At 40.0% G+C, this 22,535-nt stretch overlaps 2 protein-coding genes across 15 annotated transcripts in view; one reads left to right on the top strand and one right to left on the bottom strand.

Moving 5' to 3' along the window:
• The window catches only part of PTPRO (protein tyrosine phosphatase receptor type O), a 149,148-nt gene extending 145,508 nt beyond the window's left edge, over positions 1-3,640 (top strand). The window contains 3 exon segments of the mRNA XM_071732992.1: positions 129-264; positions 2,465-2,585; positions 3,250-3,640. Of these exon segments, the coding sequence (XP_071589093.1) occupies positions 129-264; positions 2,465-2,569 (241 nt within the window). The 3' untranslated portion in view covers positions 2,570-2,585; positions 3,250-3,640.
• Positions 3,641-9,883: 6,243 nt separating this feature from the next.
• Positions 9,884-22,535, bottom strand: part of EPS8 (EGFR pathway substrate 8, signaling adaptor) — a 131,720-nt gene continuing 119,068 nt past the window's right edge. For all 14 annotated transcript variants that reach the window (XM_071732995.1, XM_071733005.1, XM_071732994.1 and 11 more), the window contains 4 exons: positions 20,814-21,051; positions 17,583-17,763; positions 16,956-17,085; positions 9,884-11,298 (listed from right to left, as the gene is read on the bottom strand). In XM_071732995.1, the coding sequence (XP_071589096.1) occupies positions 11,185-11,298; positions 16,956-17,085; positions 17,583-17,763; positions 20,814-21,051 (663 nt within the window). In that variant the 3' untranslated portion in view covers positions 9,884-11,184. The remainder of the gene's footprint in view (positions 11,299-16,955; positions 17,086-17,582; positions 17,764-20,813; positions 21,052-22,535) is intronic.

Raw genomic sequence — 22,535 nt, forward strand, 5'->3', positions numbered from 1 at the left:
TGTTAGCTACATCTGCTGATCTCAGCTGCAGAAGAGCAGCTTTTTGCTGTGTCTCTCATTTTATTCTGTGGAAAAAAAAAAAAAAAAAAGAAAACCTGATACAAGATGCATGTCTGTGTATGTTGCAGTGCTGGAGTGGGACGGACAGGAACGTTCATAGCCCTGGATCGGCTCTTACAGCACATCCGTGATCACGAGTTCGTGGATATATTGGGCCTGGTGTCTGACATGCGGTCCTACAGGATGTCCATGGTGCAGACAGAGGTAAGATGAGTGCACTTCAGCGTTGTGAATGTATCATTGGATCTGTTTCATCTCTCTCTGCAGCCTGTGCTTGTCCAATGATTTTTGTTCCCCCTGAACAATTGACAAAATAGCTGTGAATAGATGCAATTAAGTTTTCGTCTTCATTGTAGTACTGTAAATTATTAATCTGTTGCATAGGTGGGTCTGATAATATATGTATAGTCTTACTGCTCTTTTCCAGACAGGATGAGTTATTCTTACCTTCTGTGATGTCAGTATATAAAAAGTGCATTAGAAGACATTAACATGAAAGTTTCAAGCCATTTTGAAAAGAATTGGGCTTGCTCAGGGAATTAATGGCTCAGCATCAGACAGCCATTCACACTTATTCAAGAGTCTATCATCTGGCCAAGCACAGAAACTCAGTTTAACACAAATAACAAGCAAAACAGAAAAAGAACTGAATCTGCCAGACACCCTCCTTGCCCCTCTCCCTTCCCAGGTACCTACTGGATGTCTATTTCTTCTATCTTTTAAGGCAAATGTCAGGAGAATAGTCGTACTGCCAGAATATATAATGGAAAAAAATATATCACAAACTCATTTTTCCAAAGTAGAAGCTTTGATGCATCTGAAACCTTCCCAGCTCCTCTACTAATGAGGGGAAGATTTCACGTCTGTTGTACTAATTACTGGTCAGATACAGTATATGAGCTGGCAAACTCCATATAGCCAGAAATGCCACCATCATTTAGAGTCTGTGTCTGGCAGATAATCTATTGCCAAGGATTGTTCAACCCAAAGAAAAGCAAAGATTTAGCAGGGAGAGGAGAGGAGATGGAAAACCTGCAGTGACAAGAAGTAGCATCTAGAAATGAAAAGAGTTCTTTATTCTCAGACCATTCTGGATCATTCCTATCAAGCTACCACTTTTCATCACAATTCAGTAAATTAATCTAAAGGCAGCTCCTTGCACAAACATGAGAGAAACAAATCCTGATGGTTTATTTCCACCAGCGTTACCACTCCAGAGGTGATGTAATTTTTTTAATCTATTTTTTTCTGTGTGCAAAATCCTTTCCTGCCTGGGACTTATGTTGAGCTGGGCTTTGACAGTCGCTGAGCTCCTGTGACTCCAGGCAGTGACCAAACCTGGCCACAGAGGTCACTTGCTGGCACTGATGCTCAGGTGCTGAGGCCACTGAGTGAGGCTTTCTTTGCAAAACCTGAAACCAGGCACAGCTCACCTGGGTTCATGTTGCCTTGTGCACTGGAAATTTGTCTGGAAGCATTGTCTTGCTGAGCATTTAAAAAACCCAAACAAAGAGCACAATCACAAAAAGGGGGTTAGCTTGAAGAACACCCTGCACTGAAACCAGTCAATTCAAACTGGTGGGCGTGAGGAAGTGCAGACTTCAAACTCATATTGCTATCTTCTGACATCAACAGACTACTGGAGACATGGACTGAAATCCAGACTAGGGCTTTGGAGCATGAAATTCTGCCTTGGGAGAGTTGTTTTTGCTTGAGATCTGCTTGATCCTTGTGCATAGTGAACTTACAGATTAGTGTAGGGTTCATTGGGGTTTTCCTTCTTTCTTTTTTGATGAGGCATAGTTGATGATGTTCAACTTTTCAGTTGAATTACAGTGGTCATCTGTATGATGATTATGCTTAGAAAAGCCAGTCCATAACCAAAACCAAAGATAACCACAGTCTTGTTGCACAAAACCTGTACACAAATTTAATAGAATATTTGACTGACCTGACCTGCTTACAGTGATATTTGCAGATGGACTGTTAACTCCCCAAATAATTAACTACTCTGTGAACAAAATCAGGTTTTGTCTTTTCATTGTCAAGCTGAAGAAGCAGTCAAGCACTAAGGAACATGAAACTCATTAAAATACTTCAGTTGCATGTGTGGCTTGCATGCAATTTGTTACACATCAAGCACTTATGTAACTTTCTGGGAATAATAAATTTTGAGGCAATATAAAGTAGACCCACCTCAGGTAAGATCCAAATGAAATGTTCTCTTCTGTTCTGTTCACATTCTGTCATCTTTCAGATTATCAATGATAGATTATGATGCATAGGCTGAGGAAGGAGAGATGAAGATGTTCAGGCTGCTACTGTGAATCCTTTCACTGTTTGGGTTTTGTCATTCTCTCCAAGGTGCAAAAAGAAGACCCATTAATTTGGTCTTTTCTTCCAGGAACAATACATTTTTATTCACCAGTGTGTGCAATTGATGTGGCAAAAGAAGAAGCAGCAGTTCTGTATCAGTGATGTCATATATGAGAACGTCAGCAAGTCCTAGTTCAGAGTCATAGGTGGTAAGTCAAGTCAGACACGTGTGCCATGCCATAGTCTCGTGTCCTGGCTTCTTGGTGTCATGGGTGTTTGCTCCAGGAGCTTTTCTGGGGGCCTGGGGTTTTCTGGGCTTCATCTCCTTCTGAGCTGATGTTCATATGGCGAGTGAACCCTCTCACTTCAAGTCCATTTAAATCACATGTTGTCCCTGGCCAGTGGTTTGCTGGTGGGGATAAGCTGTGAGGATGTACATTGCTGCTGTTCAAGCTGATGTACTTTAGTGGCAGTAATAACCCAGCCATAACCTCAGTATTTGCTTTTGGCTGAAGCAGGAAGCTGCAGACTTTTTCAACACAAAGTGGCTTCTCAAATAGCTGGTGGAGAGCTGGGCTGTGGGCACTGGCACCAGCCATCCCTGCTGGGTGTCTGTGGTGTGGTGCTGCCCAAGCAGCCTTAGTAACCTCTGTATAAATAATTTCCCTGCCCATAAAATGAACCTTGATTTACCTCCCTTTTTTTCCTAATGTCCTCGTAGTTTACTGTCTAATCTGTTTCCCAGAGGTGAGCTGTTTGTATAATTGAGCTGCAGCGCCAGCCTCTATGGAGGCCTGGTAAAAATAAATGCCAAGGACTGTATTTATTTCCTTTTTTTTATATTTCTAAAGCATTCTGTTTGTCTGGTTCCAGGTGAGACCATGAAGCACACCCATCTTCCCTTGCTTCTGATTTTTTTTTTCTTTTGATGGTTGGAACAGCCAGTTGGTTTGCCAGGAGAGACAGCTGCTCCACAGCAAATAGACAATGAAAGAAACTTTTAAATTTCTGAAGCACTGGGGAGACAAAGCCTTAAGGAGCCTGCAGTGTCTTTTGAACTGTTTAATTTCTGGACATTTTTTTAAAATACTGGACCAAAATTCAACTAAACACCGTGAAGGAAAAGACACTATATGTGCATAAAAACAGATTGCTCCAGAGTGTTGGGTTTTTTGCTGGGTGCTCTTGGTTAATTTTTTTAAAAATTAATTTCTGTTCTGTGCAGGTTGGTCTTAAGGTTAAAGTAAGTGCAATATTTTTTTTATTGGTTGACTGAAGAGCTTTCTTCATGTGTCACTGGTCTGTGCTAACGTCTATAGGAGAGCAGGCATTGTTAGTATCTAATAATACCTCATTAGTGAATAGCGAGGCATGAACATACATGAAGAAATCTGGAGATTGTGAAAAGGGGGAGGGAGGGTGGGTAAATGGATTTGACTGTTTCCTACAGCACTGTTGTATGTGGGTTCTGGGGCGGGGGGGATGGGGAGCACGAGATCCAAGGAATGGACTGACAAGCAGAAATCCAAACCATGAAGCCTGATGCCGAAGCAGGCAGCCGACACTGAGAAATGGGGTGGTTTTGGTTCTTGACTGTGCTACTACTAATTAAGCAGAGGGATTGCTCTTTCTACCAACCTTTTCAGTGACATCGCTGATCAAGTTTTTGTTTCAGATAAATCTAATCAAAGTGCAGCTGAGTTTTCAAGCTGGGATATCTTACTCTCCATTACTATAGCATTTAACTGTCTGAGCAGTCTCTGGTGCCTATGCCCCTCATTTGTTTATTATTTTTAATAAGTATTAACCCTGTATAAAAAATATGAAGGGGGAGGGTGGGGGGTGGGGAAGAAAGAAAAAAAAAATGTGCTTTAACAGATGTAACTACTTGTCTAAGCCAGGAATTCACGATGTTACAAAATCAAGGTTTTGGCATGTGAAGGGCTGGTTATCAATCACTTTATTGATACAAGGCTGCCAAAGCGTCGGTATGGATTCCTGCAGGGACTTCGGGGTCAGGACCTGGGAGGGGGCTCTTTTCTTTTTTGTTGTCAGTTTCAGTTCTAGTCAGAATAATTAGCTTATATATATATATTAATATTTTTTTTTGTCTTTGTACAATTCCGGTACATCATTGTGTATTGTGACATGGATGCTGTCAGGATGGATGTTGATGGCATTTTTTGTAACCTGTTGCTTTGTGTCACCTCTTTGGAAGTAGCAGCAATGGTACTCAATGTAAACAAAACAAACTTGAACTGAAAGTAAACACACTGGATTGCTTACCTGTGAAGAAGTCACTATCAGCAAAAGAGCAAACACACCAGCATGTGCTTTTTATTCATGCCACTGCCTGCCAGGGTACCAGGGTGTAGTTCAGTAGCTAAACTGCTTTCAGAAGCCTGATAACCTCCCTCAGATGATACTTGTGTTTTTCTCTTCCAGAGTTACCCCACTAGCTGGAAAATAGGTATATATTCCTTTAGTAGCTATTTCAAGACAAGAGGTCATGGGCTCAAGTTGTGCCAGGGGAGGTTTAGGTTGGATATTAGAAAGAATTTCTTTACAGAGAGGGTGATCAGACATTGGAATGGGCTGCCCAGGGAAGTGGTGGATTCTCCATCCCTGGAGATATTTAAAAAGAGACTGGATGTGGCACTCGGTGCCATGGTCTGGGAACTGTAGCAGTAGTGGATCAAGGGTTGGACTTGATGATCTCTGAGGTCCCTTCCAACCCAGCCAATTCTATGATTCTATGACTCGTCACCGTATTGGTTACACTGGAGAATTTCCCTCAAACTATCCCATCGATATTATACAAAATGCATAGACTTAACATATTCCTCAAATAAAACAGGTCTTTGTGAAGGGTACTGAGGAAATAGGACTCGACCTCTAATTGTTAAATGAGTATGATATCAGTTGTCCACCCCGCCTTTCTATTTCTATGTGTCTAATACTGTTTCCACTGAGCCCAGTGCTAAAGCAGAGATGCTGTGTCTCTAAAGATGCTGAGAGATGGATGCAAAAGGGCAGAGAGCTCTGTCTTCAGGGAGCAGATTGCTAACAAGAAAGTCTTTGGTAGTACATGTCACTCTCTTCTTTCACCAATGAGCCTCAGCTGGAGGACTTGTCATTTCAGAAGGAACAGCAAAGATTCATCTGGCCTAACAGGAGACAGAATTCTGAATGAGCCATTCAGACCTTGCCTTCATGTTTGGCTTTTTTAAAAAATACATATGTATTTTACGGTTTCATTATATGTTTACTCAGCAAATATGGTCACATCCTTCTAGAGAACTAGAGGGGATGGGGAGGATGGGAACCCTCACAACTGTGTTCTTACTTTCTCATCTACTGCTGCCTCCCTCCTGCTGGCCATTGCCCATCAAGGTTACCTTTACTCTCTGTCACAAACCAGGGTAAGCAGGTTGGTTGCTTTGAAGCCATTCATGTGCATACAAAAATATCACAGTGTGAGCTGGCTGTAAGAGACTTGGCTGAACATGACAATGTACAAGACTGCTGCAAAGGTGCCAAAATCACATACTAGCTGAATTTACGTGACAGTTTTTGAATGCATGTCAAAAGATTATTCTGTTTGCACAGTAACAGTTGTATAATTTTCCTATAGTAGGTATTTAATCCCAAAATCAATTACAATGAAAATTCCTTCAGAAAAATCTTTTCCTACCCCAAACAGTATGCAAAATGGCATAACTGGGTATGTTGGGATGGCAGTGGAAACCACCTTGCCCAGAGTTCAAGACATAAATAAAGTAATAAAAGGGTATGGAAGACACTGGTTCAGAAGACACAAGCAGAGCTTTTAACCTTACCAACATGTCATATTTTTGGTTTTACATCATCACGCTCCTTGAAGGCAAGTCTGAACAAACAATGTTTTGGATTCATGGTGCATATTGATATGGTTTTCAGCGTTTGTCAAAACGAAACTCTCAAGTCACTGAAGCCGTAAAGCTGTCTGTAGCTTCAGGTTATGTAGTATTCTTTTTTAATTCTGGGTTTCATGCCTATAGCTCTGCTGACACCAGCAGATCTGCTATTGATCTGCTTCTCTTACAGCATCTACTGACCCAGATGCATGTAAAAGCAGCTCTACACAGTGGGTGACCATTAGTCAAAACCAGGGCAGGTTTTCTTCTTGTTTCTTCATGCTGTGCATGTTGCCTATGGACATGTTTTAAAAGAGCCAAGGCCATCTGTGAAGCTGCTGTTTCTCTTAGCATGCCCTGTGCAGTGAACCCTAACATACTTGGAGCTTCAGAATCCAAGGAAGGAATCAAATGTTTCCTTCCACCCTCACACAAGGATTAAGAACAGGTTGAGAAGCCTTACTTGTGCTTTACTTAACTTTACATGTTTTGTTGTTTGGTTTTGTGTGGGGTTTTTTTTTGTTTCTTTGGTTTTTTCCCCTGCACTAAAGGAGAGAAAAGTTGCACCTTGCGAAATACTCAACATCATAATCTTCTGCACCAAAAATGGCCCTTCCCTCCCTCCTCATTCAGTTCCTTAACTATAGAGTTACAACACTTACACTCCCACTTACAACTTTTTTAAGGGTTTGTGCAAAACTGGTATCATTCAGGCAGGCAACAGCTATTTTGAGCTTTCCTGTGCCTAGCAGCAGTAGTGGCAAAGCAGCATGTGGGAAGTCTTCCACATTTTCTTTCATCTTCTCTTAACCTACAAATATTATCAAGTAGAGGCATAGACCAAGATCCAGATTCTGGTTTTGGTCTGGATGCTGAGGAAGTAGGAAAAGGCCAAAGTTGCAACCTATGCACATAACCTGAGAAACTGCAAATACTGAAGAGCCAAAGGCAGTGGCATAGGCACTTACTTACTAGCTGAGACTTAACATAGCAGCAGTAAAAGTTCATTATGTTTGTGAAATACTTAAACATAGAACCCTTACAAATTTCCCCCTGTTTACACTTCCATACATAACCATACTCTTAATGTATCAGACTCAATCCTTAGCCAGTGCTGCTTGTTTCATGTTTTAGACGCTACACAGACTTCACAACTGAGGAAAAACATCACAGAAAACAATCAGTTTCTATGAAATGGTAGCTTGGCTAGAACTATGGGTCCTATTCATCATGTTGCCCTTATGCATGAGATGCAGCCTCTATGGAGATACATGTAGAGATTCCTGTTTGAACAAGGGTCTGGTATTCAAGCTATGCCTCGCTTCTTCATATGTTCTAAAAACATAAAAACTCAAAATTCTTTCACTTTTCACAATAAAAATTAATTAAAAAAAATAAATCTGCTAATTACAGATTTCTGAATTAGAAACACTTAATCTACATTATAGTCATGGGCTTCTTTTTGTTCCCATTAGTAAAATTAGCAAAGTATGGATGTTCCTGTCCAGCAAATCAGTTTCAGGGACACTTTCAGAGTTTCACTAACACAAAAAATACACTTCAAGTCACTAGGAGCTCTGCACATTTCGGAGTATTGTCATCATTTTGTTTATCTACTTCATAAACCAATCATTTCTGCACACACCAGCAACCTGGGAGCCTGCCCTTTTTTCCAGCCCCCCTCCAAAACCATCAACTTTTATACAGCACAGTGCTTTGGAGCAATAGAAATAGGCATTAAAAAAAACCACAAAAACAAACCCCCACAGATCACAGTTTCTCTGAGCAAAGCACTATTCAACACCTGAATAGCTAGGTGGTAAGTAAACTCTTCCATGCATCAACATTGTTCAGAAGTGTTCTTTACAAGTTAAATGTGAGGTTTCACAGTGGTTTCTCTCCCCATGGTGCCCCAAGGGAACAAGCAGACAAGGAGTGGGAAGAATTTCCTTGATGATGCTTTCGTGCTCAGAAAGCATAAAACTGATGAGTGGAAGTACACTGCTAAAACTCTCTCTCCACCCAGTTAAAAGGCAGGCTTGGTGGCAACAAAATAGTATAGCGATTCCTATGTTATTAAACACAACTCTGTTTTCCATAATTAGATGCATTTTATATATATATTAAAAAACACAACAACAAACAAACCAGTTTGTTTCCTTTTCAAAGACACTTCTCAAGTATCACATCTTTCTCAAATATGTGTAAAAAAAATCCTAGAGAAAATAATTTGAGTGAAATGCAGTATTTTTACACTGTTTTCATTCAAGATGCTGGAAAGTTTGAAGAAAACATTTTCTTTTCCTTTTGAGGAGACCCAAATGAGATCTTTCGATTTCTTGTAACTGCTAACAGGCTGAAGCTCCCAGCAATGCTTTAAACAATCAAGGAAATCCCAGTGAAAAGGTAAATATATGCCTCCATGCCATTCAGATTTTATGTAGTGCAACAAAGAAATCAAGTCTAGTTCAGCAAAGATAAGAGATAAACTACAACCTAAGTTGTATTGGGTTGTTAAGTCATTAGTACTTAATTTTAAAACTGTGGAAAAACGCAGAAGCCAACCAAGCCCCCCAAGCCCCAGATTATTCTCCTTAAAAATATGGAAAGGGGTTCCCTTTTCTTCTAAGTGTCTTCAGAGATGCCACTGAGCACACTTACCACGATCAGAATTGTCTAATTCTTTCTATACAATTTGACAGCTGCAAAGAAACCAAAACCTTAACCAAAAGCAAAACCAAAAAAGTTGTGAAGCCACCTCTTCTCTCTCAGCATGGAAACCTGGGTGCTTCCTCGAAAATCTCCACATGCCAAACTCCACAAAGTCTGAAGAGTCTCAGAGCTGATGCTTCCTTCCAGTCAAAAACAAACCATAAGACTATTGGCTTTGTATTTTGGCAAATAACAGGGGAATAGAGGTGCAGAGAAGCACCACAGTGCCTCTTATGGCATTAATATACTTTCTATCAGAAAGGACAGTTACTCTAATTTTAAAATACGAGTTTCAAAGCCCTGTTTAAAAGTTTCATACTCCTGTCCTTACAAGTAGAAGCTTCTATGTCACTACATAGAATCATCTATGCAAGAGTAGCTTCAGATCTTCCTTGATTTCCTTCATCATTCAGTATCCAGTTCAGGGCACCCTGCTGTAAATTAGATACAGATTAGACACAGAGGCTTCCCAGAGAGGGTGGGGAAGAGGAAATTTTAAATGTGAATCAGAGAATACATCAAGCCTTTGGAGGTCTGAGACTGACCTTTAATGATAGGACAGGCAATGAGACAATTTCCCCTTCTAAAGCTATGCAGGTAAATTGAATGAATGCAGCCATCATGCAGGTGTGCTGGTTCAACTATTTCCTATTGGAGAAAGTGATCAAGAATCATCATTTCTTTCAGTGGGTAAGACAAGGGTCCATTTCTTAGTGATTACCCTGGCAGTTGGAGTTTGGAATCTGTCACTTCTTGACCCCTTTCCTAAAAAGGCTACATTTAAACAACGGGTGTAGAACCTATACCTTTCACAGGCATAAAGAATATATATCATAAGTAAAAATAGAGACACACAACCAACACACAGAAGAAATATTTATAGGGACATTTACAATAAATGGCACTAAACACCTTTATTAAGATTTTAACTTTCCTTTTATGAAAAATGAATAGGATTCTTCTTTTCTCTTGTACACAGAGGAAGAGCAAACTAATGGCAAAAATCAAGAACACTTTCGTATTTCATACCATCTTTGTAGACACAAAGATACGACTACTTAACAGACAAGAAATACTGTTTATTGCAGACTTTAAGCTGATTCATGTGACAAAGGCACTATGAAACAAACTAGATGATTAAATTTGTCTAAATTTAAGTGATATTATATATTATATATAATACATATATTATATATAAAATCACACAACCATGTGAAATGACAGAACATTTTGTGACAAAAATCATTGCATCTTCAAAAATAATATTTGCTGGAAGGGATGTTTCTTTCTTTCCTTCATTTGCCTCCAAAAACCCACTTTTCCAAAAGCTTACATTTATAAAGGAGCAACAGCTTTTTACATAAGGGAGAACTGCTATCTGGGATCAACACAGAAGAGTCTAGATTATACACTGTTCTTCTGACAGGTTAAGTTACAAACCAAAAAATGCAAGTATATTAAAAATAAAATAACGTACTGCAAGTTGTTTCATGGCTACCTACAGATCTGATCATCTCTTTGAACTGAGTTGTGTTGCTATTCTTTAGATACTCTTTCTTGTGCAATATTATAGTTCGTCACGAGTGAAGTACTGATAAAATCAATGTACAGAGGATTATTTTGCTATAAACAGCATCATTAGTAATAAAACATCTCGAGAGTGATGCAAGAAAGATTCAGTCTATGCTGGGCTGCTGTTCATTCTCTAAACATTTCCTCTCTGACTGCTGGCATCAACAACTTAAGTAAACATCCTGCAGCTGAATGCATGACAAGAAAGATTGAGCCAAAAAATACATAACTGCACACTACAGCAAGAGATGGGATTCAGAATCTTATTATTACTGAAGGGTTCAAATGCTTTTTTATTGCTGGTTCAGCTTCCCTCATATGAATCACAAAGAAAAGATGTGTTCCAGTTTATTTGCTGTGTTAATTCCATAAAGTCAAGACTCATCTTCGGGTGTAAGTGAATCATGTGCCAATATTTTTACCTGTTAGGAACCTCCATTGAATTTCTCATCTGTTCATTTTTAATGATGAGAAGCCAACAGCAGTTGCTTCTGTGGAGACTACTGTAAATTTCCTTTATGCTGGCTAGTTACATTTACAATAAAGTAAGACATTCCCCTTCACTGCTTTCTAAAGCAAAGCTGGATAGTATAATGCTATGGACAATGGAATTAAAGAAATAACACATTTAGTGGCTGCTTCCTTCATCAAAGGACTCCACACCTGAATCTGTGGCAGCTGCACTGATTTTTTCTTGTCGTCTTCTCATAATTTCTTGCAGTTCTGAACTACCGCTGCTAGCCTACAAACAAATAAAAACAAAGAGTTTACTTGTGGGTTTGGTATGTCATGAAGTCCCTCTGCCAGCATTTTATTAAGATTGATGCTACAAATTAACATCTTGGAGCTCCAGAACTAAAAATGTGCTAAGAAGCTGGTTAAATCACATTTGGAACAGGAAAGTAATTACACTGTTCTTAAATATGGATCAGAAAAGAACCTGCAAACTATTAGAAGTGTCAGCTTCGCTTTCAGCACTGCTGAACATCTTTAATTCTCATGCAGGCTTCTGGAAGTGCTGGATAATTATGAGGTGAAATATGGCCTCGATAAAAGCAAGGTTAAAGCTCAGCAAGTTTGGTAGGATTCGACCCTGGAGTACTTAAAAATCAGTGAAACCATATTTAGAAATAAAAACACAGAAACTCTTGGTGGCTTTAGGTTTATGTAAACAGAAATTCCATACATGCACATGGGTTTGCACAGCCTAAATAGAGATTCTTTCTTAGGACCTCATATAACACAATACAGCATCATGCATTTGTTGTTCAGAGACACAGGTTTCAAGCTCAGAGCACAGTAATAAGTACTGAATCACATTACTATGACAGGATGACACTCCTGAGGGACAGGAAGCCATCCAGAGGGACCTGGACAAGCTTGAGCAGTGGGCCTGTGGGAATTTCATGCAGTTCAACAGGGCCAAGTGCATGGTCCTCCCCCTGAGTCAGGGCAGTCCCTGGTATCCCACAAGCACACATACAGGTTGGGAGACCTGCAGAAAAGGATCTGGGGGTACTGGTAGCTGAAAAGCTGGACATGAGCTGGCAATGTGTGCTCACAGCCCAGAAGGCCAACTCTATCTTGGGCTGCATCAAAAGAAGCAATGGTCAAGGGAGGTGATTCTGCCCCCACCCCCCCAGTTCTGGGGACCCCAACACAAGAAGGACAGGGACCTCTTGAAGTAAGTCCAGAGGAAAGCCACAAAGATGACAAGAGGGCTGGAGCACCTCTCTTGTGAAGACAGGCTGAGAGAATTGGGGTTGTTCAACCTGGATAAGAGAAGGCTGAGGAAAGACTTTATAGTAGCCTTCCAGTACTAGAAAGGGGAATATATGAAAGATGGGGACAATCATTTAGCAAGACCTGTAATGAAAAGACAAGGGGGAATGGTTTCAAACTGAAAGAGGATAGTTTTAGACTAGATATTGAGAGGAAATTTCCTACAATGAGGGCAGTGAAACACTGGCACAGTTGCCCAGAAAAATTATAGGAACACTTGGGGTCAGGTTGGATGGGCCTCTGAGCAACCTCACCAAGTTGAAGATGTCCCTGCCCACTGAAGAGGGGTTGGACTAGATGACCTTTTCATCCCAATCCATTCTAAGAGAAGGCTTTATTTCACCTTTTAGAGTGAAAAACATGTAAATGAAGGTATTAGCAAGGACAGGACACATATCCAGTAGAGCAGAACTTTCCAAAGTGTGCATGACTTCGAATAAAATTAGAGGATTATAAAGCAAGGGCCATATCCTCTACTGTGTTATTTGGCTATGACATGACCTTCCAAGGTTCAAAAGTAGCTTCCAAAATAGCCTCTGAATAAGGGAACATAAGCTGGTATTGAAATTTCTAAAACAAATTTCAGGACTGATAGGGGGGAAATGCTTCAATTGCTTTTGAATTCTGAAAATGTATCCCATTACATAAAATTTTATTTAGGTTTATCTTATTATATCCATTGCAATGCCTTATCTGATGGCATTACCTGGCAGACTGGGTTAGGTGTCCGCCAGGAGGGAGGCTCGGATGCTTCTCCTATATAAGAGGTCAGTGCTCTCTTCTCCCAAAGTGGAAAGGCAAAAAAGGGGCTTATAATTGATTCTCTGAAGGTGAGAGAGCAGTTTTGTCTTAATTAATCCTGTCCCTGCCTACTTGCTTTCAGATACAAAGCAAGTGCAGCAGTCACCTGTTACTGAAGTCAGGTGTAAAAAAAACATCAAGCAGATACCCAAGAACATAGTTTAGAGGTCATGTAGAAATATTTTTCTGAAAATGACTGAGCAGCTGAGGCTGAAATAGTTTACCTTGCTGATAACATCAGTAACAACATGACTGATGACCTTGAACTGCTGCTCATCTAAACCAACTGCAATAAATCAACGGGGCCCAGCACAACAGGCACATCCTACTCTGAAGTAGGGTACAATGTAGTTAAGTAGCCTAAGGCTGTTCTTAGGAATACAATTTTCAGAATAGACTCCTAAGCCTTCGGCTTAGTGATTTACCCAGCCTAGTTTCTAACCAGATAATGAGCTATGGGTAAACTCCATTGTTCAGTCCCACTTCTTTGCCTGGGTCATTTCTTTCACCAAGGTGTCAAAGAGAATAAGCTGTTCTTTCAGGCAACCTGATACATAGATAGAAACTATTTTAATTTCTAAAGCGATTTATACCTGTGCTTCCCATTGATTCAGTAGAAATACAATGAGAATGTGGACCTGAAATGTTCCCTTCTGGAGATGACAAAGGTGGTGTTCAGGATGTTATTTCTCTACACTTATTTTGTGTAGAGCTTTTCAACACCAGAGCTTGAAATTCACATCTACAGTTAAGGAAGTGGACACATAAAGCCTCATAATCATGGAGACTAATCATATTTTCACTTGACAGTGGAAAAGTAACCTAAACATGCAACCAGCCAAGTTCTTGTAATGCTCTGCACTTGACAAACAAGGTGAACTTAAACTCTCTGGAGCAGCCCCATGAAACAGCTCCTCAGAGGGCCTGATCTGTATAAAGACTGTGGTGCATCCTGCATCCTCGTGAGACACTGCTGTTTGACATCACCATTTCCTCTGGCAAAAAGGTGCCTGGCCCTGGCTATGGCCAGGTCTCTGGCCATACAGAGAGCCATATAGGTCATATGGGCATACAGGCATACACAGGACTATCTTTCTGCTTTTGTTTCTCCAGGCCCAGGTTAAACACCTAACAGCTTCCCCACAGCTGCAGTCTGTTACTTGGTCACGTTTATCCAGGGGTCACAAAACTCCATTAAGATTTTTCCTTCCTTGGATGTTTTGAACTCTGGTGTAATTCAGGGTTCAATAAAGTTACCATGAAAATGAAGTAAAGCAACTGAAAGTGTGGTATCTATTAATTTTTTTCCTCATAAAACTACTAAATTCCAACAATTGGATTTCCAGTTATAAAATAATTGAATAACCCAGCCAGAAGTAGAAGAACACTAAAAAAAGAAAATTGTACCAGCATAAAGGTGATTATACTGTTACCAGTATTGGGGAATGCAGCCCCAAATCTGAGAGGCAGGGCTTTTACTGGCCTGTAGAAATGGTATGAATCCAGAAACACGTGTGGAAGATACTGAGTAGAATTAATAAATACAGACAAAGAATGGAGTTCTGTGATGCTAGTGTGTGGGGGTTTGTTCTGGCTCTGGCTGTTGTTCCTCTTTGTACTTACCATTCAGGTAATTAGAGGAATATTACACCACAAGTACTATATAAAGGATGGTGTAATGAAATTACATGAAAATTTTCACTGATAAATCATGTAGGGCAATTATAGTGATCAAACCCATAACTCAGTTATTGCTCATTAAAAACATTCAATTGTAAAATAGGCCTGAAACTGGCACACATTTGTGAGAACCTAAATGCTCCTTTAATTAGAAATGCTTCCAGTGCAAGCAGTAAGAACATAGCTTTGTTTGGAACATGCCAGCTCATCTTCACTAGGTCACATGTAGATATTTTGGCTGTAAATTTAATTAGTATAGCTTCTCTTAATCAAGGACAGCCTTCCTAAGCCCTGTAACTTGAAATATTATAGAGGTAGGAAGGACAAAATTCCTTGTACTTTTGGTAATGATGATTTCATTTCCAGCCAAAGCAATCAGGAATTGCATAAATTATGACATTTATCAGTTAAACCTCAAATAACTAGGGCAGAAATAAATATTTCAATTAAATTTTCACTAACAAAATCCAATGACCTATTTAAACTCTCAATACTTGTTTATTCACCCTTGCAGAGCATTTATTAGACAAGTTTTGATAGCTCAATTTCCTGCAAAGCAAGACCTAACTGAGGAAGCAGAATAACAGCGTGGAGGGGAAAAAAAAAAGACAGACTTCTGCAATCCAGTGCATCTCTCCTTTTCAAACTTACTTCCACCACAAAGGCACTTCCATCTCCTTCCACAGAGGCCTTATTTATGAAATTGAAATAAGATCAGTGACATTGCAGAAAAGTTGAATAATAGACATATATCTTCACTAAGAAATGATGAATTGCACTGGAATGTAGTGAGATATATGTCTAAGAATAAAAGTGAAAAAGTTCTCTTTCTTTCACAGGAAAAGAGGGCTTGAAGAAGAGGATGAATCAATTTGAACAATGTTAGAAAGGCAATGTTCTCTGATCCACACTGATCAGATAAATTGTAAAACATGCATCATCATAAACTTGTCTTTAAAAATAAGCCTGGTAGTTAAAGCTTAAAATCACTTAAGCAAGACAGTCCCAGTTTCATGAGGGGATAGAAACACGAACTTCTTCAAAATTTTATTTTAGGATGTGAAGCATATAGCTTCTCCATTAATCTAGTCTCATCACTAGACAGTTGTGAGTCCATTTCTTTACTTTCCACAGCAGCTTTTTAAAAAAGTAGTGGTACCTGCAATTTTCCTGGTTTAAAATTGGTAAGAATCCTCCCTAGAATAACTCAGTAGACAATGTGTTTAAGGAACAATAGCACCAAAATTAAAGCAAACTGACACAGACCAATGAACAGAGAGATACAATACTTTTATCCTTTGCCCAATAATTTTGCTAGCACAGAGTCAAATGTGCATTGCTCCACTTAGGAATCCACCAATTCAGATGCCCCAGCATTTGACCTGACAGGCCTCAAGATCTGACAGTGAGCTCATTCTATCATTTCTTAAACCTACTAATTCAAATCTCCTCTACAAGGATAATCCAAAACTAAATCATCATTACCAAAAGTACAAGGAATATATTTGTTCAAGAACCAGGCAGAGCAAAAGGCAACAAAAAGGGCATTTTACTCTCTCCTATTTGTTTCTTTCTGATGTCCTTTATAGCTCATCTTGTCTCCTTGCAGCCACATTATAGTCTTAAATTTGACTACTACCATGCACTACTGCTAATGCTTTATGGGCCCCTTTAGAAGTGGGGAGAAGTTCCACTTAGTGCTTTGGCAGATGCTTATTCAATGTATTAATATCAAACGATTCAGGTGTAAATACTTCTTACCAATGTGATGGGAACTGAGAAAAAAAAAAACCAACAGGCACTCCAGTACCTAAAGGGGGCCTACAGGAAAGCTGCAGAGGGACTTTTTAGCTGGGCATGTAGAAATAGAATGATGGGTAATGGTTTTGCTGAGAGGAGTCATGGCTCCACCCTCCCTGGAAGTGTTCAAGGCCAGGTTAGATGGGGCTTTGAGCAACCTGGTCTAGTGAGAGTTGTCCCTGCCCATGGCAGGAGGGTTGGAACCAGATGATCTTTCAGGTCCCTTCCAATCCAAACCATTCTGTGATTCTAAAATGCAAGCTGCCTTGCAGAAAGAGCTGTTTACTTCTACAGGTTCACTCGCAGCATTAAGTTACTAAGAAGGGTTATACAAACCTCCAAGGCAGACTTCTGTACCGTAATTTGGCTGTAGACCCTTGACCCTTCTGGGCAAACAGTCCTCAGTTCCTCTTTATTGAGGGAGAAAAGTTGAGCACCTGTCAGCACTCCAAGGCTGTTGACAGTCCTGGGGTCACACCAAGGGAACAAACAAGAGATAAGCATAAATACACACACTAAAGGAGAACAGCAGGTTGACTTCATCTCACACTATCTCAGATATGGCTACTAGATGAAGACCAAACTTAATGCAATGGAACTCTTAAAGTCCATTTAATATCTGCTATAATAAGTACTTTTTGGTGGAGGCTAATATTTTTTGTTTGGCTGGTTTTCCCCCATATATATATATATATATATTTCTCCATAGGTCTATAGCAACATTGATATCTATGGATTCATATTATATACACACATATATACATAAATTTATATGTTTACATATATATATGTGTGTGTGTGTGTGTGTGTGTATGTAAACACAAATTCTTTTTTCCAAGAGTGCAGCTGATGTGTCTTGATTTTCAGAAGGCTGCTTAATTTTTAAAAGTGGACAGACCACATCCTAGTTATTGACAGGAGACAAATTTTTAGAAGTTTTCTTACATTTGCCCCCAGACTTACACAGGATTGAATCCTTTGGACTCCAACCATGCTTTCACATCCTCAGGTGAAGAGTCATAAGTGATGTTAACCACAGGGATGTTTGGTCGTGGCACGTGAAACTTCCTCTGGGCAGCACTTCTGCCAATGGTGAGACGGTGAACAAGTTCATCCTGCACCTCCTCCATTTGGGATTTCCTGCCTAGAGAGAAAGTGATGCCCCACGCAAATTATTCTCAAGGCTGCTTTATCAGAGCCAGCTTATTTCTTATATTCCTCTCTTTGCAACTCAAAACAAAAACCCAACCAAACAAAAAACCCAACGCAAAATTCAACTGGGACCCTAGAATGAGGAGATGAGTTTAATGTTTCACAGAGGTTTACATCAGACAAACAGCACTCAAAACTGTGAAGGAAACAGGCACAGAGGGTTACTCAGTTGCCGTAGTCTGTGTTTCTTCAAATACAAATAAGATATTTTAAAAATTAAAAAAAAAAAAAATGAGGGTGAATATAAGATTGCTTACACTTTGGAAAGGCAGCACTTTCCACAAACATTTATTTAATTGAATGCTCAACTTCTTAAGGCAAATCAGCACAGGCAAAAAAAATTTCATTGTTGCTGACACGCATTACCTTATATCTAATGAGCTATTGTAGTAATCAAATTTGTGAAAAGGCTTTAAGAAACGTGAACACTCCAAGCCTAGAGTGATGAGTTAGGTGGAATTATGTAGCACTTCACCTTAAAAAAGAATGAAAAAAAGTATAGGTTGCTCTTACCAGAGACACAGGAATTGGGCAAGACTTATGGTGGGTTTTGGTTTGCTTTTTTTTTTTTTTGGTTTTGTTTTGTTTTAAAAAACATTTTTAGCCATCTTTATTGAATTTCTCATTTTGATATGCAAAAAATAACTACAGCACCTTCTCTCCTGCATGCACATGGCAAAACTTATTCCTCTTCTCCCATCCCACTAACAGCAACAACAGAAAACAAAAAACAAAACCTCTAAGGCAGCAAAAATGTTTTTTTCTTTACTTTCCTTTTATATTCTCTCCAAACCTCTCCAAGGATCAACATCTCCGGGCAGTTAGACAAATAGATACAAGCTATACATAGGATTTTAGGATTATTTTTTTAATCATCACAAAAAAAGAAAAATTTGTCTTTTAGCCATTTTGGGGTTTATTTTACAAAATAACCCCTGGTTAAAAGTGACTAAAACATGTCTAGAAAAAATATTTGAAGCATTCAGGCCCCATCATGTTGATGTTTCCCCCCCCTCCCCTGAGTTTGAAGCCAAAATGACATGTGCTCAGTGATATGTGAAGGTCTGAGATGGGATATACAAGCAAAGTCTTTAGGCAATGTTATCAAAGCATGCACATTACTTTCCCAAACAGGAAGAAAGCAAGAAAATTACTTTCTTCCTTCTATTTACAGATTCTGAAATACTTCTGTTTTATCTAGACCAACACTATACCTGAAGATAAATATTTAACCATCAGATAACAGATCCTTACTCCTGTTAGATGCATTATCCTAAGTAAACCAAATACACTCAGTGGGAAGCAGGTGCATTCCCTGTGGGGTTCAGGTGGGTACTTGGGCAGCAGGTACACAGGCAGAGTTCTCCATTACCTTTGCAGAGGCAGCTATTCTGCAGGGACTGGGAGCTACCTGAAACCCATTAACCACGTTGCTTGAGCAACAGCTCCCAGGAGGACGCAGGAGCTCCTGTGCATGCTCTAGGGCCTTGGAAAAGGCTGAGAGAGCAAGAGATGTCTTGTAAGCCCCTAGCCTAACACCAGCTCTTCACACCTCACACCTTGGGTACCTGAAATCAGCAACATTTTTCCACGTGTCATGGATAGAGAAGGCCATCGTGGACTGAGCGAAACACACCTGCCACAGCATGCAAAGTCCATCTTCCATGGGAATAAAGGTAATTTTTGTGTCTGTGTGGGTGAAATTCATCCTCACTTTCCACAGCTTTTGTAACTGCACAGGTTTCTGGTTTTGTCTCAGTAACAAACTGCCCAAACTAGGACATAGGCAGATGCTGGCCCTACTATTTCTTTGGAAAATGGAATTGAAGGCTAGGCTGTTCATCATTTATCATTTTCAGCCAGCCAGAATGTTATGTGAATATATTAAAAAAATCCAAGAGGTTTCCTGAATTCAGTGCTTAGGCAAGAGCTTGTCCACCAGCAGGCAATGCCAGCCCTGGCTCCACTGACTGACTGTGCTTAACCAAGCAAGCATGCTTCCCATCCAATGGGAGCAGGCAGAAAGCAAGTCCTCCTGTAGGAAGGATTATGCTCTGTGCCAATATTTAACCTCAGGTGGAAGTGGGGTTTTCTGATAAGGCAGAGGATGGGGAAAGCTGTCAACTCTTGAACTGCGCAAAGCTCATTATTCTAACAGCCATTACTTTAATAGCTATAGCAAATGCTTGCCTGCAAGTTGGAGTTTATTTTAAGCCAAGCAATCACATTGCTTAAAGTGCATTTAGGAAAGATACTTTTGATTAAATAAATTCTCTTAACCTAGCTTGCTTTTCAACTGGTACAGAGCAAGAGCCTCAGCAGCAGGCAGGCTCTGTGTTTACAAGGTGGCTTTAAGCAGAACAATTCACCAGTGCCACACACTGCTGGTTGCAGGTTACCATATTTTTCCAGTTAAAGGGCTACAAAATATGTTCTCTTATCCTCCTAAGACAAAGACACAAAAGGTTGCTCAGTGGCATTCCAGCTGTAGCCCTGACCAGGCTAAGAGGAATAAGCCAAGCCTCCTGCAACTCTATTATTACACCATGGTTCCTGCTCATCAGCCAGACCTTGCTTGCCTTGGATGCATGTTTCAGAATAGTGGAAATACCCTTGAAATCTGCATGATCATGGACAGAAGCATAAAAACAGCCTACCTGATTGTAAAGGCAATTTTTTTATTGTAATGCAGCAGTGAGTTCAGGTGGAAAAAGTACATTACCCAGAATATCAGCACAGGCATTTGCAATGCCAAAAACCACTGACTGGTGATCTCAGAAAGTCATAAAAGGAGAGGATTTAGGACTGTAACAAGTGCAGAAGTGTTCTGCTCTTACTCACCACTGATTAGAAAGGGTCAGAATATTCTGTATGTAGAAAACGTAGAAGCTAAACCACAAAAATTTAACAGAAACAGAAGGATAAAGTACAACACAAAGGAATGGGAAAAATGCTTTTTTCTTGCTTCTGAGACAAACTTACGATCCACAGGAACTTGCTTCTGCCTCTGGGTGTCTCGTGCAACGCTGCCACCACTGTCACTGGAGGTGCTGCTTTGGCGGCTGATGGTTGCTGGTGCTTTGGGCACAGGAACAGGTATAGGTGCTGGGGCACTAGGAGGGAGGGGGACAGCCACAGGGACAGGAGCAGGTGTTGGAGGAGGTGAAGGAGTAGCAGGAACTGGATCAGGTTGCTTTGCAACATGGTCTGTCTTTTGTTTCTGAAAAGATGCAGAGAGACTGGGTTTGAAAATGAAACTTGGATATCGGACAAACTCAGGTTTCTGCAGATGATGCTGGGATGCTTTGCACCAACTGGCTTCATTTGCTGCACAAGGACACCTTACTTGCCAGTTATACTTCCAAAATTTGCCAAAACAAGTTTTGGCATCAATGTTTGGCATCAGTTTCCTTCTATGTTGGCCAAAAAATTCACAGCAATGGTATAATCTGAAACACTTTTCTTTCTTTCAAACAGATGAGTTCCATAAATGAAACTGTTTTTAGCTGCCAAACTTCTGTTACCAGGCACTTTTGAAGAGCTTCCAAGATACTTCAATTGTTGGAGTTAATCAGTATAAAAATGTATAGATCTAACACAGAAATAGTGTAAAACAAACATACCTGAGCCTGACTAATTGTTTAACTTAAAATCATTGAAGTTGGTATAACATTTCTTGAAATGCAGACACCCTTTAAGAGGTTCCTGCTCCTCTGACTCGTTCATTTGTACCACTTCAACTGTGTGGTAGCTACATGACACTTCAATGCAACAATCCAATCAATAAACATCAAAACACAGACTTCACTGCCAGTTCTTGCACTGGGGCTATTTGTCTTTTGCTCCCACTTCATGCAATGTTCTAACAACATGAAATTATCTTTCTGCTAATAAATAACTGGCTGGTGTCTCAAGAATAACTCTGGGGACTGTTTTTTCTCCTTCTTTGCCTTTAGGAGAGTGCCAGTTACAGGAAGAGGCAGAGGTTTTCCCATAGAAATCCCAGTGACAGGCAAGCCCAGAAGCTCATACTTGGCCTATGCTACCCCTTTTCTGTCAAATAGTTCAAATTCCTCATTTCTTTAACACTGCTCCCTCTCCACTGCTTGGGACTGAAACAACTTGAAAGTTTGATATTAAAGTTTGTTTGTTCAATAGGAATGCCTCATTTCTTAGTTATGAGAGGTCTGCTTACTTTGGTATGAAAATAGATGAGTACATTCCCCAGATTCATTGCTCCTTCCTGAAATACCCTTCCCTATTTCCTTGGAGGCAGAGGGTTTATGGCAGATCAAGCAGAGAAATATTTGTAGGAGCCATATGTTAAAAACTGAGCAGCCCATCACTGCCCTGGCAACAATCAAACTTGTATTAAATATCAACAACTGCCTTTATACAGGAATCCCAAACTCAGTCTCACTCATGGACAAGACATTTTGTACTGAATGTAAACTGGGACCATCACAGCTAAACTATGCTGAGTTACACCAGCAGAGAAGTTACACCATCAGCATTTATGGCCAGTCAATTAAACCTAGGAAAAGAAGTTTTTTGTTGCCCTGAGATAATTTTCCACTTAGACTGTAGTAGTCAGTTACTGAAGCAAACATTTTCTCCTACAATACATTCCCCATTACACATTTTTGCCTTTTTGGTTTTTTTTTTTTTCCTTAGCATTTTGTTGTTCATAGGCATTAACCTCAA

The sequence above is a fragment of the Heliangelus exortis genome, chromosome 1 (assembly GCF_036169615.1).
Source record: "Heliangelus exortis chromosome 1, bHelExo1.hap1, whole genome shotgun sequence".
Taxonomy (NCBI): domain Eukaryota; kingdom Metazoa; phylum Chordata; class Aves; order Apodiformes; family Trochilidae; genus Heliangelus; species Heliangelus exortis.